This window comes from Vulpes vulpes, chromosome 6 (assembly GCF_048418805.1).
Source record: "Vulpes vulpes isolate BD-2025 chromosome 6, VulVul3, whole genome shotgun sequence".
Taxonomy (NCBI): Eukaryota; Metazoa; Chordata; class Mammalia; order Carnivora; family Canidae; genus Vulpes; species Vulpes vulpes.
Genome location: NC_132785.1, coordinates 59990499 through 60008109, shown reverse-complemented (window position 1 = coordinate 60008109; position 17611 = coordinate 59990499). Strand labels below are relative to the sequence as shown.

The 17611-nt window shown below is 43.0% G+C and overlaps 1 protein-coding gene across 1 annotated transcript in view; it reads left to right on the top strand.

Annotated features, from left to right (window-relative positions):
• TUBGCP3 (tubulin gamma complex component 3) overlaps window positions 1-17611 on the top strand; it is an 82913-nt gene that overhangs the window by 57169 nt on the left and 8133 nt on the right. Inside the window, exons 18-20 of the mRNA XM_026008846.2 lie at window positions 2379-2467; window positions 2592-2723; window positions 14033-14173. Coding sequence (XP_025864631.1) covers window positions 2379-2467; window positions 2592-2723; window positions 14033-14173 — 362 coding nt within the window. The remainder of the gene's footprint in view (window positions 1-2378; window positions 2468-2591; window positions 2724-14032; window positions 14174-17611) is intronic.

Here is a 17611-nt window from a genome sequence, read left to right as displayed (position 1 = left end):
GAGAGTCGTCTCTCTGAAGCCATAGAAGGAAGTACTTCAGGGAGGAGAGAACGCTCTAGTAGGGCCACACTGCAGGAAAACAGCTAAGGTAGAGACTGGTGACCAACCCCAGCTGTCCCTTGTCTTTGGCGACCTGGGCCAGGGCTGATGTGGCATTCCTGGGCAGAGGACAAGAGAGCTGGGCCCAGAGTAGCTTCCCGCCTGAGGGTGTGTCTCTTGGGAAGGATGGAGGGAGCTGGTGGACGGAGGACTCCAGGGTAGTGGCAGCTGGAAGATCAGGCAGAGAAAGGAGAGAGTTTCTGGGCACTGTGGAGGACTGGCTGAGGCCGAATGCCATGAATTCTAGGTTGTTTCTCTAGATGCTTCTGTTTTGTGGTCATTGAGCTGCATTTTCAACTCTTGACGTGGGTGACATGAGAGATTCTGGTGGATTAATGATGGGCGGTGGAGAAATTGTGCAGTGATGTAAATCCAAGATCATAAAGTGGAGTCAGTAACTTAGCCACTGTGTTATCAAACTGTGCATGCCACACAGAAGTTCCTGGTGTGTATGGAGTTCAAAGATGAAATGTGAAAAATGTTATTAAACTTGTATAACATATAACTAAAACCCAGCATGTGATCCCGATAGTGCCGGATTGTCACTGGGACCTTGGTGAGAGCACCCCGGCAAAGACCCCCTAACCAGAAAGACACGAGCAGTAATAGTGTTTACTGGATGGATTGAGCTTTTCCCCTTGTGTATAGAACACTGGCTTTGAACTAGATGCTGAGATGAGCCACACAGATTTCTGTGTTCCTGTAACACACACGGGGCCTCAGGGACAGTGCTGAGAGGAGCTTGCTTACTGTCTTCATGCACGTCCATCAGGATATGCGATGAGGTCTGCGATGAGGTCTACGATTTTGGCGGTGATGTTAAACTCTGGTAGAAGAACGTCAGGTTGGAGAGGTATAAACTGCACAGATGGCTCAGTAGGATGGATTGTGAGCCGAGGGCATCCACTGTGAGTCCATGCAAAGCCGCGCATCTTCAGAAGCACTCCTAATAGAGGGGACATTCAGAGACATGGGATACCACAGCGAGACCTGGGTGTCCTCATGTGTAGCATGTAAAGAACCAGTGTGGATGGTGCACACCTTCATGCGTGTTGGATGCTTTAAGTATACACAGTCTCTCCAGGTAAGACTGCCTGGCCTTAGGGGGAAAGGTAGCACAGTCCCTGTCACTCCAGCTCTGGAGTAAAGCCCACAGTGGAGGTATCAATGGCAGTCATTTCCTTTAGAAGCATCCTGACATGGTGATATGGATGATTCCCACTTAAAACAAGCTTTTATGGTGCTCTTTTATGCCAGAAATAATTTTTAGGTAAGTAGGCTCTGAATATCAGGTGAGACACTTCTGCCCCTTTGGTAGTTTTAGTAGGAAACTACATTCTTCTTTTTGGGCTCATAGATGAATTTGCAGCCAGTAGCCTGTTCTGCATGGGAGTATTTACCCCATCCAAGGTGGCCTGCTGCTGCTTCATGGGGCCCAGCACTGCATACTGACCCAGGCCAGCAAAGTCCCCCCTCAATGTCAAGGGCAATGAGGCACTTCTCTTTTTTTTTTTTCTTACTCTTTTTATGTATATATCCCCACTGTTCTTTTTGTCATGGGTTTCACTTCCTCATTACTCTTACAAAGGGACAAGAATGATTTCTTGAATAACTGCCTGCAGCAACAGTTGATTACCTAGGGAGCTAATTAACATCAATATGTTCTGTCTGACCCCCAATGAAATGTGCTTGTAACCATTCCTTTGGTGGCCCCCTCTGCTTGAGCCCTCCTCTGCCATGGTCTCCCCTAATACTCTGAAAAATTAAAAGTATGAGCAGAGAATGGCTCCTCTCTGGTGACCTCCAAGCCTTTTGATGGTTTTATAGTCTTGCAAAGAACAGGAGCAGAGTAGAGGGCTCAGGCCCATTTCCTTCCTGCTTCGTTTCTCTCAGGTAACAGGATCCCAATCCGGCCCTTAAGGAAATGGCACTTTTGTCTCCAGGTCACTGGGAGTTGTGAAGTCTTGCACAGCAGCAGAAGACAGATGTGTTGTAAAGAAGTCACAGAACTGAACGTACATTTATATTCATATGATGAAATATGTCTATTTAATTTTCAGATGCAATTATTTTATTTTATGCCATTCAGGTCCTTACGTTATGTAAAGTAATCCAATGTGATTAGACAGCTAAACCCTTGTGTAGCTCTAATGGCATGGAAATTAGTTACAGAAGTGCCATTTTCTATTTCAAGGGGTTATCAGTAAAAGCCAGTGGTTCTACAGGAAGGGAAACGTGTTTCTGTGGTGTCTAATACCTGCTCTTTGGCTCTCTTGCAGAGTTCTCTGGGGTGCTGCACCACTGTCACATTCTGGCATCTGAGATGGTCCACTTCATTCACCAAATGCAGTATTACATTACATTTGAGGTACATTTCAGAGCATTCTTTGATGTTAGTTTAAGTCAATGTTTTAGGCTTTTGTGGGGTGTCTTTTGTCAAAGATCCTATACCAGGATGACACAACCCAAAGTGTTGCATTGTTGTTTCCTAGGTGCTTGAGTGTTCTTGGGATGAACTTTGGAACAAGGTGCAACAGGCCCAAGACTTGGACCATATCATCGCGGCACATGAGGTGTTCCTGGACACCATCATCTCCCGCTGTCTGCTGGACACCGACTCCAGAGTAAGACCCACATACCATTTACAAACAGGAACACAAATAATAATAGTCTTCTCCTCCTTGGGCTCCTGTCACATGGCAGATCTTAGAAATCACCTGATGCCCACATTAGTAGTAACTAGGCCTGTCTTATTAATAATCTAAAGTTCAAGGTGGACCATTTCTGAGCAAAATTAGAACAAGAACATGCACTGAAATGGATGTAAAAGCAGTAAAGCATATAATCACACTCATATGTTTCCTCGGTGTAATAGTAGTGTCCCCTTGTGGGCTTCAGGAGACCTAGATGAACCACCATGATGATTTTGTGTTGTAGACTGAGTAAACCAGGCAAGGCTGTGTGAGGACACAGCAGATGGCCACCTGTCTGTAAGTTCAGGAAGATGAGGTGAAGATGTGCAGGGAACTCCATGTCGGCGCTTTGTGTTCTTATCCAGGGATGGTCTTTTCTGTGTTTGCCATCATTAAGTGAGTGTCTGGCCACATGTGTTTGAAAATAGTTTGTCTAGAAAAGTTTTTTTTTTTTTTTAATAAGTTTATTTTTTATTGGTGTTCAATTTACCAGCATACAGAATAACACCCAGTGCTCATCCCATCAAGTGCCCCCCTCCGTGCCTGTCACCCATTCACCCCCACCCCCCGCCCTCCTCTCCTTCCATCACCCCTAGTTCGTTTCCCAGAATTAGGAGTCTTTATGCTCTGTCTCCCTTTCTGATATTTCCCACACATCTCTTCTCCCTTCCCTTATATTCCCTTTCACTATTATCTATATTCCCCAAATGAATGAGACCATATAATGTTTGTCCTTCTGCGATTGACTTACTTCACTCAGCATAATACCGTCTAGTTCCATCCACGTTGAAGCAAATGGTGGGTATTTGTCGTTTCTAATTGCTGAGTAATATTCCATTGTATACATAAACCACATCTTCTTTATCCATTCATCTTTTGATGGACACCGAGGCTCCTTCCACAGTTTGGCTATTGTGGGCATTGCTGCTATAAACATTGGGGTGCAGGTGTCCCGGCGTTTCATTGCATCTGTATCTTTGGGGTAAATCCCCAGCAGTGCAACTGCTCTTTGAGGAACCTTCACACAGTTTTCCAGAGTGGCTGCACCAGTTCACACTCCCACCAACAGTGTAAGAGGGTTCCCTTTACTCTGCATCCTCTCCAACATTTGTGGTTTCCTGCCTTGTTAATTTTCCCCATTCTCACTGGTGTGAGGTGGTATCTCATTGTGGTTTTGATTTGTATTTCCCTGATGGAAACTGATGCAGAGCATTTTCTCATGTGCATGTTGGCCATGTCCATGTCTTCCTCTGTGAGATTTCTCTTCATGTCTTTTGCCCATTTCATGATTGGATTGTTTGTTTCTTTGGTGTTGAGTTTAATAAGTTCTTTATAGATCTTGGAAACTAGCCCTTTATCTGATATGTCGTTTGCAAATATCTTCTCCATTCTGTAGGTTGTCTTTTAGTTTTGTTGACTGTGTCCTTTGCTGTGCAAAAGCTTCTTATCTTGATGAAGTCCCAGTAGTTCATTTTTGCTTTTGTTTCTTTTGCCTTCGTGGATGGATCTTGCAAGAAGTTACTGTGGCTGAATTAAAAAAGGGTGTTGCCTGTGTTCTCCTCTAGGATTTTGATGGAATCTTGTCCCACATTTACATCTTTCATCCATTTTGAGTTTATCTTTCTGTCTGGTGAAAGAGAGTGGGCTAGTTTCATTCTTCTGCATGTGGATGTCCAATTTTCCCAGCACCATTTATTGAAGAGACTGTCTCTCTTCCAATGGATAGTCTTTCCTCCTTTATCGAATATTAGATGACCATACATTTCAGGGTCCACTTCTGGGTTCTCTATTCTGTTCCATTGATCTATGTGTCTGTTTTTGTGCCAGTACCACACTGTCTTGATGACCACAGCTTTGTAGTCCAACCTGAAATCTGGCATTGTGATGCCCCCAGATACGGTTTTCTTTTTTAAAATTCCCCTGGCTATTCGGGGTCTTTTCTGATTCCACACAAATGTTAAAATAATTTGTTCTAACTCTCTGAAGAAAGTCCATGGTATTTTGATAGGGATTGCATTAAACGTGTAAATTGCCCTGGGTAACATTGACATTTTCACAATATTAATTCTGCCAATCCATGAGCATGGAATATTTTTCCATATCTTTGTGTCTTCCTCAATTTCTTTCAGAAGTGTTCTATAGTTTTTAGGGTATAGATCCTTTACCTCTTTGGTTAGGTTTATTCCTAGGTATCTTATGCTTTTGGGTGCAATTGTAAATGGGATTGACTCCTTAATTTCTCTTTCTTCAGTCTTATTGTTAGTGTATAGGAATGCCACTGATTTCTGGACATTGATTTTGTATCCTGCCACGTTACCAAATTGCTGTATGAGTTCTAGCAATCTTGGGGTGGAGGCTTTTGGGTTTTCTATGTAGAGTATCATGTCATCGGCAAAGAGGGAGGGTTTGACTTCTTCTTTGCCAATTTGAATGCCTTTAATGTCTTTATGTTGTCTGATTGCTGAGGTGAGGACTTCTAGAACTATGTTGAACAGCAGTGGTGAGAGTGGACATCCCTGTCTTGTTCCTGATCTTAGGGGAAAGGCTCCCAGTGCTTCCCCATTGAAAATGATATTTGCTGTGGGCTTTTCGTAGATGGCTTTTAAGATGTCAAGGAATGTTCCCTCTATCCCTACACTCTGAAGAGTTTTGATCAGGAATGGATGCTGTATTTTGTCAAATGCTTTCTCTGCATCTAATGAGAGGATCATATGGTTCTTGGTTTTTCTCTTGCTGATATGATGAATCACATTGATTGTTTTACGGGTGTTGAACCAGCCTTGTGTCCCGGGGATAAATACTACTTGGTCATGGTGAATAATTTTCTTTTTTTTTTTTTTTTATTAATTTTTATTGGTGTTCAATTTACCAACATACAGAAAAACACCCAGTGCTCATCCCATCAAGTGTCCACCTCAGTGCCCGTCACCCATTCCCCTCCAACACCCGCCCTCCTCCCCTTCCACCACCCCGAGTTCGTTTCCCTGAGTTAGGAATCTTTATGTTCTGTCTCCCTTCCTGATATTTCCCAACATTTCTTTTCCCTTCCTTTATATTCCCTTTCACTATTATTTATATTCCCCATATGAATGAGAACATACCCTGTTTGTCCTTCTCCGATTGACTTATTTCACTCAGCATAATACCCTCCAGTTCCATCCACGTTGAAGCAAATGGTGGGTATTTGTCGTTTCTAATTGCTGAGTAATATTCCATTGTATACATAAACCACATCTTCTTTATCCATTCATCTTTCGATGGACACCGAGGCTCCTTCCACAGTTTGGCTATTGTGGCCATTGCTGATAGAAACATCGGGGTGCAGGTGTCCCGACGTTTCATTGCATCTGAATCTTTGGGGTAAATCCCCAGCAGTGCAATTGCTGGGTCGTAGGGCAGGTCTATTTTTAACTCTTTGAGGAACCTCCACACAGTTTTCCAGAGTGGCTGCACCAGTTCACATTCCCACCAACAGTGTAAGAGGGTTCCCCTTTCTCCGCATCCTCTCCAACATTGGTTGTTTCCTGCCTTGTTAATTTTCCCCATTCTCACTGGTGTGAGGTGGTATCTCATTGTGGTTTGGATTTGTATTTCCCTGATGGAAACTGATGCAGAGCATTTTCTCATGTGCATGTTGGCCATGTCCATGTCTTCCTCTGTGAGATTTCTCTTCATGTCTTGGTGAATAATTGGTCATGGTGAATAATTTTCTTAATGTGTTGTTGGATCCTATTGGCTAGTATCTTGTTGAGAATTTTTGCATCCATGTTCATCAGGGATATTGGTCTGTAATTCTCCTTTTTGGTGGGGTCTTTGTCTGGTTTCAGAATTAAGGTGATGCTGGCCTCATAGAACGAATTTGGAAGTACTCCATCTCTTTCTATCTTTCCAAACAACTTTAGTAGAATAGGTATGATTTCTTCTTTAAACGTTTGATAGAATTCCCCTGGGAAGCCATCTGGCCCTGGACTCTTGTGTCTTGGGAGGTTTTTGATGACTGCTTCGATTTCCTCGCTGGTTATTGGCCTGTTCAGGTTTTCTATTTCTTCCTGCTCCAGTTTTGGTAGTTTGTGGCTTTCCAGGAATGCGTCCATTTCTTCTCGATTTCCTAATTTATTGGCGTACAGCTGTTCATAATATGTTTTTAAAATCGTTTGTATTTCCTTGGTGTTGGTAGTGATCTCTCCTTTCTCATTCATGATTTTATTAATTTGAGTCTTCTCTCTCTTCTTTTTAATAAGGTTGGCTAATGGTTTATCTATCTTATTAATTCTTTCAAAGAACCAACTCCTGGTTCTGTTGATCTGTTCCACAGTTCTTTTGTTCTCGATATCATTTAGTTCTGCTCGAATTTTAATTAACTGTCTTCTTCTGCTGGGGGTGGGGTCTATTTGTTGCTTTTTCTCTAGTTCCTTTATGTGTAAGGTGAGCTTTTGAATTTGAGTTCTTTCCAGTTTTTGAATGGATGCTTGTATTGCGATGTATTTCCCCCTCAGGACTGCTTTTGCTGCATCCCAAAGATTTTGAACGGTTGTATCTTCATTCTCATTAGTTTCCATGAATCTTTTTAATTCTTCCTTAATTTCCTGGTTGACCCTTTCATCTTTTAGCAGGATGGTTCTTAACTTCCACGTGTTTGTGGTCCTTCCAAACTTCTTGTTGTGATTAAGTTCTAATTTCAAGGCATTATGGTCTGAGAATATACAGGGGACTATCCCGATCTTTTGGTATCGGTTCAGACCTGATTTGTGACCCAGTATATGGTCTATTCTGGAGAAAGTTCCATGTGCACTTGAGAAGAATGTGTATTCAGTTGAGTTTGGATGTAAAGTTCTGTAGATATCTGTGAAATCCATCTGGTCCAGTGTATCATTTAAAGCTCTCGTTTCTTTGGAGATGTTGTGCTTAGAAGACCTATCTAGTATAGAAAGAGCTAGATTGAAGTCACCAAGTATAAGTGTATTATTATCTAAGTATTTCTTCACTTTGGTTATTAATTGGTTTATATATTTGGCAGCTCCCACATTCGGGGCATATATATTGAGGATTGTTAAGTCCTCTTGTTGGATAGATCCTTTAAGTATGATATAGTGTCCCTCTTCATCCCTCACTACAGTCTTCGGGGTAAATTTATATTATATCTGATATGAGGATGGCTACCCCCACTTTCTTTTGAGGACCGTTTGAATGCTAAATGGTTCTCCAACCTTTTATTTTCAGGCTGTAGGTGTCGTCCTGTGTAAAATGAGTCTCTTGTAGACAGCAAATAGACGGGTCCTGCTTTTTTATCCAATCTGAAACCCTGCGCCTTTTGATGGGGTCATTAAGCCCGTTCACGTTCAGAGTTACTATTGACAGATATGAGTTTAGTGTCATCATGATATCTATTCAGTCCTTGTTTTTGTGGATTGTTCCACTGAACAACTTCTTAAAGGGGAATTTTAAGAGTCCCCCTTAAAATTTCTTGCAGAGCTGGTTTTGAGGTCACATATTCTTTCAGTTCCTGCCTGTCTTGGAAGCTCTTTATCTCTCCTTCCAGTTTGAATGAAAGCCTTGCTGGATAAAGTATTCTTGGTTGCATGTTCTTCTCATTTAGGACCCTGAATATATCCTGCCAGCCCTTTCTGGCCTGCCAGGTCTCTGTGGAGAGGTCTGCTGTTACCCTAATACTCCTCCCCATAAAAGTCAGGGATTTCTTGTCTCTTGTTGCTTTAAGGATCTTCTCTTTATCTTTGGAATTTGCAAGCTTCACTATTAAATGTCGAGGTGTTGAATGGTTTTTATTGATTTGGGGGGGGGGGAATCTCTCTATTTCCTGGATCTGAATGCCTGTTTCCCTTCCCAGATTAGGAAAGTTTTCAGCTAGGATTTGTTCCAATACTTATTCTGGCCCTCTCTCCCTTTCGGCGCCCTTGGGAACCCCAATTAAACGTAGGTTTTTCTTCCTCAGGCTGTCGTTTATTTCCCTTAATCTATCTTCTTGGTCTTTTAATTGTCTGTCTCTTTTTTCCTCAGTTTCCCTCTTTGCCATCAACTTGTCTTCTATGTCACTCATTCTTCCACCTCGTTAACCCTCGTCGTTAGGACTTCTAGTGTGGATTGCATCTCATTCAATTGATTTTTAATTTCTGCCTGAGTGGATCTAAATTCTGCAGTCATGAAGTCTCTTGAGTCCTTTATGGTTTTTTCTAGAGCCACCAGTAGCTGTATAATAGTGCTTCTGAATTGGCTTTTTGACATTGAATTGTAATCCAGATTTTGTAACTCTGTGGGAGTGAGGACTGTTTCTGATTCTTTCTTTTGAGGTGAGGTTTTCCTTCTAGTCATTTTGCTCAGTGCAGAGTGGCCAAAAACAAGTTGTATTGGGAAAAGGAGAAAAAGAGGAGAGAAAGAAAGAAAGAAAAAAAAAAAAGAGAAGAAAAAGAGAAAGAAAAAGAAAGGGAAAAAAAAGGGGGGGTGGGGGAAGCAAACAACTCAAAAAGCAAAAAAAAAAAAAGAAAGAAAGAAAGAAAACAAACACGGGAGTATCTTCTGATTCAGTATACTTTAAGTCCCTTGACTTCCCCTGGAACTTGTCTGTCTATTTGGTCTTCTGGGGGAAGGGCCTGTTGTGCTGATTTTCAGGTGTTAGCACTTGGGGGAGGTGCTCTGCCCCCTGCCTGGTGCAGGGCTCAGTGGGGGTTGTTTACCCCGCGAGGCCCCAGGAGGAACAACCCCAGTGGCCACGGCCAGCTCTGGAGCCCTGGATTCAGTCCACGCAGTAACTAGGGAGCTCTCCGACTGCAGGGCCTGGAGGCTCCGGGGCGGGGCCACTGATCTGCTCAGCTCGGGGCAGGAGCGTCCTTGAGGTCCTGGGCCCTCCTGGCCTCTGCCTGTCCCGGGGGGAGGCCGTATCCTGGGCTGTGTCCCGTTGCCCAGTGCTCCGGGCCTGTGCCTGCGCTGTGGGATTCGTGCTCCTGGCTGCACAGCCCCCTCCGCACGGAGCCTCTTCCTCTGCCCAAGCCCCTTCAAGCTGCTCCTGGGTCCAGCCGTGCTCACGCTGCAGCCTTTAGGGAGCTCGGCGCACTCTCCCTGGTGCGCAGTTGCTCTGTTACTGTCCCAGGGAGCCTGAGGGCATCCCCGCCCTCCTGGGGTCCTGCTCCAACACCCTGTGAAGGCCTTTCCGACCCGGAAGATTGGTGAAGCTCCTGCTTCTCTGGGACGGAGCTCTCCTGTCCTGGGGGCACTCGTGGCTCCTCGCGGGGCCCCTCCCCCTTGGATGCCTTTTGTTTCTTTATCCCCCCCCCCCCCCACCTTGATAGAAGCTCTTCTCACTGTAGCATTCCGGCTGTTCTCTCTTTAAATCTCAGGCCAAATTCGTAGATTTTCAGGATAATTTGAAGGTTATCTAGATAATTTGGTGGGGACAGGTGATTTGGAGACCCTACTCTTCCGCCATCTTGCCCCTCCTCCTCCTGTCTAGAAAAGGTTTAAGTGTCACATGGCCCCAGCTTTGTTGCTCATGTTGCTCCCTGTAGACCCTGTTCTGAACATTGCTGTTCCACATGGCCAAGCCTTGTGGGGTTCTGATTTTATTTTGATGTCTGGGGAAGCAAGGAACATGTTTTCAATTGAAACAAAGATACTGTGACATACGAGTCAAAATTTCATGTGCCGTTTTTGACATTCAGTGTGTGACTTCAAAGAAATTTCTGGCTCGTGGAGGGCTGCATCAGAGTCTACCTGTACCCCCCTCAAGGGAATGTACTACTTCACAGAGACTGTTCCATTAGCAGATCTGGGTTTTCCAGTCATGGCTGGGAAACAGGTACTCAGGATGACAAATTTTATTACTTAAACTGCCGCTCATTTGTGTAAAAAATTGCCCAAAGATGCTTCTATACAGAAAGCTTTTACAAATATATGGAAACAATGGCACAAAAGTAATTTAAAACCCTTTGGTTATAACGAATAATTTAAGAAATAGCCACCTGCAGCCTTTTGGCCCTGGCTGCGCTTAGTGAGCCACTCTGTGTCGGCAGAGCCTGTAGTGACTGTCTCTGTAGGTTGTGTGTCTGTGGGCCAACAGGCCTTTTCCTGTGCTGTCAGATGAGTTGGTGTAGTAACACAGGGGATGCTGTTGCCTGGGGCTCTGCGGGCACAGTGCTGTCCTACGGGAAGAGGCAGAGACACTTGTCTTTCTCATGCAGGTCTGCAAGAGGTAAATGGTAATTCACAGGAACCGTTCTATCATGGTGCCTGACTCATGACTTAAGTTAGTTACTTCTGTTTTTCAGTGGTTAAAAGCCATGGTGTGTATTTTACAGAGCTTTAATGTGGTTCAGGTCTGTGCTTTTCAGGGAACATGTGAACTTCCAAGGTATGCTCCACAACGACAGCAGGCACCCTGTGGGATATGAGGAGCCGTCAGTAGCTGGCAGTGCTGGCTTTCAGCCCTGTCCACCCTGACAGTTCGAAACAGTCACACTTCTTGCCTCTAGGAGGTTCCCACTGATGTGAACAGAATCCAAGGAGAAAATATTCTTGCCTGTAAGACAGTTTCCTTATGGTCATGGATGTGTACGTGTGAGTTGCCGAGTCACGGCAGGGAAGGAGTTGTGAGGCTAAAGGCTTAGTAATCGTTTTTGAAATAGCCTCTGCTAATGGTTTTACTTTTAATTTAATGGTTTAAAATAATCACTAGAGGTTTTATTTTTTAAGGAACCCAATATATAGAACAGATTAGAAACATCTGTTACTGACAGAGAAATTCAGTCTCTTTTGGTGTCTCCTTTAGTAAGAACACAAGCTTATTAAACAGACACATGGTTTTAAAGGTGGGGTTGTGGCACTGCTGGTGCAGGTGTGTGCACATGTGTAATTCTCGCCTGTGCATTGCTGAGGAAGATCCTGTGTTGCTTCTTTGGCTGCTGCACACTGGTGCCACCCAGAACGCACACTTCTGGTTCTCTGGTCAAGCAGACTGCTGACAGAGCCCTTTGCATACGTAGCTTGAAGTCAGAGAGAGAACTCAGTCACCTTGTGAACTAATGAACTGTTCTAGGAATACTAGTATTTATTTGATTACAATAAAGAAACAAATTGGAGAAAATAAATCTTTATTAAAAACAAAAAAAAATTGGCCCGTCTCCATCTTTGGTTTACTTTTGACTTATCAAGTAAGACCCCTCCAAAAGAGAAAAGCAGCCTTATGGGGAACCCAGTGTTCACCGGGAGTCCCAGGACACCTGACCCTCAGCAGCAGCAGCCACAAGTGAGTGGGGTTTGTGCACGTGTGGTACTGACCCTTCGAAGGGACATGTTCCACCCTGGGCAGGAAAATGGGAATGGCCTTGCACACATCCTCACTGGCCCTGGCACCTGCCCACCAGTGATGAGCCAGGGTGCTCGTTTGCACCAGCTCAGCTTCCTTGCTGCTTCATGTCTGTGAACTTGGCACCCCTCCTGCTACTCCATCTCCCTTGTGCTTCTCAATAAAGTCATGTCATCTTTCTCCCATAACATCTTGTAGATCTTTTGTAGGTTATTACTACATTTATGGTATTTGGCTGGTCTGGAGGCCTGCTATTTGTTTCATTACTTTTATCTTTTATCCATTTTTTTTTTAATTCCAAGAGTTTCTAGATCTGCTTAAATTTTATTTTTACAAGGAAAACCAGTTTTGTTTCTTTCTTTCCAGAGGGTCTGCTTTCTGCTTTTCCTTGCTTTGAGGTGTTAGCTGGGTCCCTGAGGAGCATGGGTAGGACTCTTTATCTGGTCCCCGATATTAAAGAGATGTTTTATTCTTTGACCATTCACTATGATGTTTGCCTGCAGATCTCGTAGGATCTTTATCAAATTAAGGAGGGTCTTTGTAGTTCTAGTGTGTTTAGATAGCTTATATAAATCATGAGTGGCTGTTAAGTTTTAACATGTGACTTATTTTTCTGTGATTTTAAAATTATCTTCTCAAATTGTTGTTAATGGTTTTTTTTTTTTTTTCTTTTTAAATCTAAGCTGGCAGAGGATAGAGCCGGGAACTCTCAGAACAATGATGTGAGAATCAAAAAGAATCTCAATGGTAGATGTCTGGGACAAGAAACAGAAACTAGGGCAGGGATTAAAGAAAACGTAAAATAGGGATCCCTGGGTGGCGCAGTGGTTTAGCGCCTGCCTTTGGCCCAGGGCGTGATCCTGGAGACCTAGGATCAAATCCTAGGATCAAATCCCACGTCGGGCTCCTGGTGCATGGAGTCCGCTTCTCCCTCTGCCTGTGTCTCTGCCTCTCTCTCTCTGTATGACTATCATAAATAAATAAAAATTAAAAAAAAAAAATAAATAAAGAAAACGTAAAATAAAAAAAATAAAAAAAAAAAAAAAAAAAAAAGAAAACGTAAAATAATGACTGGGAGTTTCTACCTCAGGACCAAAGCCTTCTTGTTCAATTCTAAGTCTGTAACCCTCCCCTTCAGTTGTGGTGCACTATTGTCATCCATGAAAGACCCCTTGTGTTTGCTGGGCTTTGTCTTAGCCCTATCGCTACCGTTGGTGCACTTGTCTTTGTTTGCTAGTCCTCCTCGGATGTATATCTGGTGTTTTGAATGGATGTGTTTTGATTTACATAAGTGATTTTTGTATAGATCTCTTTCTGTTGCCCTCTTTCCATGCCATGCTGGGAGAAAACAAAACTAAACGATGACTGATGCTCAGGTATGGCACTGTGCAGCACATGTGGACAGTGAGCCAGTGACAGGGATGTGTTTCCATTGTTAAACCATCCTTTCCTGCTGTGAACTGTTTTTTGAAGAACTGTGCTGAATTTGTTTTTTTTATTTGATTAAGAATCTCCTTTCTCATATTGTCTGTGTCTGGCCTTGGTGTATTTGGCACCAAAAAGTGAATAGGATGGACTTGCTTTCCTATTCCTTTCTGACCTTGGAGTCACTGCACTCCTGAGACCCCTGCTTGACACCAGCTGTGTGATCTGGGGCTGCACCATGGTTTATGAGCCTGCTCTGAGGGTGCAAGAGGCTGTGAAGCATGCGTGGAGCCCCGAGCTGGGCAGGACCTAGTGCAACGCATACCACAGGGCACTCAGTAAAAGAGAGTAGACGGGCAAAGAGCACTTTGGGAGTGTGAGTCGATGACTTGTTTTACAGACTCTCTCCTTACTAATTACCAATGTCTTTATGAAAAACTTAGTAATTAGCATGTTGGAGTTCTTATCATAAAAAGAAAAAAACCTTGTCTCCTGTTCTCAGGCACTTTTAAATCAACTTAGAGCTGTGTTTGATCAAATCATTGAACTTCAGAACACTCAGGATGCAATATACAGAGCTGCCCTGGAAGAGCTACAGAGACGATTACAGTTTGAAGAGAAAAAGAAACAGCATGAGATTGAGGTATGGCTTTTCTACCAGTGGGTTTATAGTTTTAATATAAATGAGTTCATTGCCACTACAATCGCAAATACAACAAATAATTTTCCTGCTGAAATGTTCCTGGACACCTGCATTTAGAGTCCTGAGGAGACCCTGTTCCAGGCAGAGTGGTCATCCTCACTGTCATCCCGTTGTGAGCATAAGGACTGCGTGCACAAGAATCCTGATAGCCTATGGGCGCTGCTGTCTCTTTGGAGTGGTTTTGGCTCTATATACCTGGTCACCTCTAGCTGGTGGACACACCTGGACATGTGGGAACCAGAGCTGTGCACTTACAGCGACCTCCAGTGACCTTAGTAAAGGATGTTATTATGTCCTGTATGACCTTGGGTTGTGAAGATTTACTGAACAAGGTTGCTCATTATAGACTTCCTTATATTTGGTGTCATCTCTGTAATTTTTTCTTTCCCAAGGTGCTTATTCTTGGGATGGTGACAAATTTTTTAAAGGTTTTATTTATTTATTATTTTGGAGTTACAGGGAGATAGAATCCAAGCGGACTGCCCACCAGTGCAGAGCCCAATGTGGGGCTCGATCTCAAAACCGTGAGATCATGACCTGAGCCAAAATCAAGAGTTGGACACTTAACTGATCGCCCCACCCAAGCGTCAGATTTTTTTAGATAACACAATTTGGTTAGTTTTGTTTTTAAATGTTCCCTTAAAATTTGTGTGAGGATCTTTTTAGCTTAGAAAGCTCTCAACCCCCTTAGAGTGTATACTGTCTCCTCAGGGTTTTTTGGAAACAGAAGGAGGGCTTGCTCCATTTTTCACCAAGAGTGGGTATGTGTGTGACCCTGAAATGCTGCCTGGCCTCTTTGTGAGCATGCCAAGGTGCTAGGCCTGCCGCAGACCCCATCCCAACCATGCTCACCAGCATTATGCCTTTGGGGGGCTTGACTATCCTAAGAAAGGTTTCCTTCTTTGTAAAATGGGAGTGGACCTAAGGAAAACCCCATAGACATGTGTAGGATATGTTAGTTACTTATCATTTGGGAAGCATTCAGTAAAACCTAGTCACTGCTGTGATTTCCAGAGCTTCACACAGCCCCAGAGAATCTGTCCTTCTGGAGGATTACTAAACTATATAAAATCTACAAAAATCAGTCCTTGGGAGTTTCACCCTCATAATAGCAGGGCGGCCAGTGATATGGGAGTTGATGTTTCTCTCTCCAGACTATAAACTGTCAGTGCTAGAGTGGAACAGATCTACACAATGAGTCATGATTATTCAGTGTGTTTTATTCAGATGTGATTTGGGATACTGTAGGACAGTTAAAACTGGAACTGTAAGAAATTATTTAAATTCAGTGGGCAAAATGATTGACGAAGCAACCATTTAGACTGTTGCAGTGTTAAAGAGACTGCAAGAGGGACTCCGCCCCGAGCCCCGCGCCCTGCGAGCTCTGTGAGGAGCCTGCCTCCTGCTTCTGTCCCTAGTGGGCCACCCACCTCCCCCTGGTTCTGTGCTTCCTTTCCTCTGTTCCCCCATGTTCATAATGGTATTTCCAATTCAAGTTTAGGATTAAAGGGACTTTCTTTTCTTTGTTTATCTTCTACATTGGAAATCCTGGTTTCTAACATGAGCAGACTGTTACTTGCTATCTGATAGCCCCCCCAACCCCCCAGCATACACAGATGTGCACACAGCTGTCTCTACATACATGCTGGTACTGACCCCAGCAGGGTAGCAACAGTAGTTACTGAGAAGGACACATGCTAGTTTTATATATCAGAATCCAAGTTGTAATGCACTTGACATAATTACTCCCATGAGGTTATGCCCCCAGCTCAGTACACAGATTAATTGGTTTTGTTTTTGCTTTTAACTTATAAAACAAAATTGAATTTAATTTTGTAAGATAGTTATTTGGTTCTAAGGTCAAATTGATGAAACAAAGCATTTAGACAAGCCTGGCCTTTTTGCTTTCTGTTCTGTACTGGTCTATGTCATGAAGCCCAAAGGCAGTGTCACCAAGTTATGATGTATCAAAGGGTAGGACATTATAAACAAGTTTCTGTTTGTCCTAGCAGTACAAAGTTTGTGTGTCATTCTGATGAAAATATTGAAATTCACCATATTTACAATCTAAAGGAGAAAATTGCACAATCGTCTCAATAGAGAGAGATCATTTGATTCTAAGGAAAATCTGAAAGAAGGTTTGCTTGAAATATCTGAGTCCAAACCTCATGCTTAATGGTGCAGTCCTGGGAGTGAGACCCAGAACCATCAGCTCTTCATTCAGTGTGACAGTGATGGTCTATCAACATTATAAACCAAGACAAAAGAATACAAAGTGCAAGCATATAAGCAGGCTGTCTTTTTTTTTTTTTTTTTTTTTTTGGTGAGAGGGTTCGGTGTCATGGTTGTGGACATAGAAAATCCAAAATAATCTTTAGATAAGTTAGCTGGGGTTAATAAATGAATTTATCAAAGTAACAGGAAACAAGGTCAGTATACAAAAATCAGTTATATTTCTAATCAACCACAAATGAAATAAATTTAAAAAATATCTTTAAAAGAGCATTATAATGTAATAAAAAATATACATGGAAGATCTTTGTACAGAAAACGATAAAACAGGGCTTGACAACCAAGGGTCTGCAGGCCCGGCCTGGCCCCCTCTGTGTTTCTGTAGTTGGAGTTTTATTGGAGCAGCCATGCCAGTGATTTCTGTGTTGTCTGTGGTTGCTCGTGTGCTCTAGTGGTAGACCTGAGTAACAACATAGACCAGGTGGCCCACAAACCCCAACGTATGTGCTCCTCTGGCCCTTACAAAGAAAGCTTGCTTATCACTGCATCACAAGAGATGGTAATGAGGCCCTCAATAAGTCAAGGAGTATACAGTTTTGAGAAGTCAAAGAGTATACTGTGTTTGTGAATTGGAGAACTGATTGATTCAGTGCAATCCCAGTTCTAATCCCCAACAGTTTTTTTTTTTTGGTGGGTATAATTTTTTTTTATTTTTTGTAGAAAACAATAAATTGTAAAATTTATGTGGAAAGGTGTAGCATGCAGTGAAGAGAGTTTTGAACAAGAATACATTTATAGTTGAGTATACATATACTCAACTCGAGACATCCTCGAGACTTAATAAAACTTCATCAATGAGAAGAATGGTGTTGGCTCAAGCAAGGACAATCAGGGGAGTAGAATAAGGTCCAGAGACAGCCCTACACATTGAGATCATTAGTTCTTAATGGAACAGTGGGGAATGGAACATCGATAAGTGGTGCTGGGTGGCTGTATTTCAACCCTGCCTCACACATGCCAAGCACCATGACATGGGCTGAACATGGAAGTTAAAATACTAAAGCTCCCAGAAGGTAACATAGAGAATAGTAAAAGAAATTAAAGTTTTATCATCACAACGGAATAACCCCATTGATAAAAAGACAA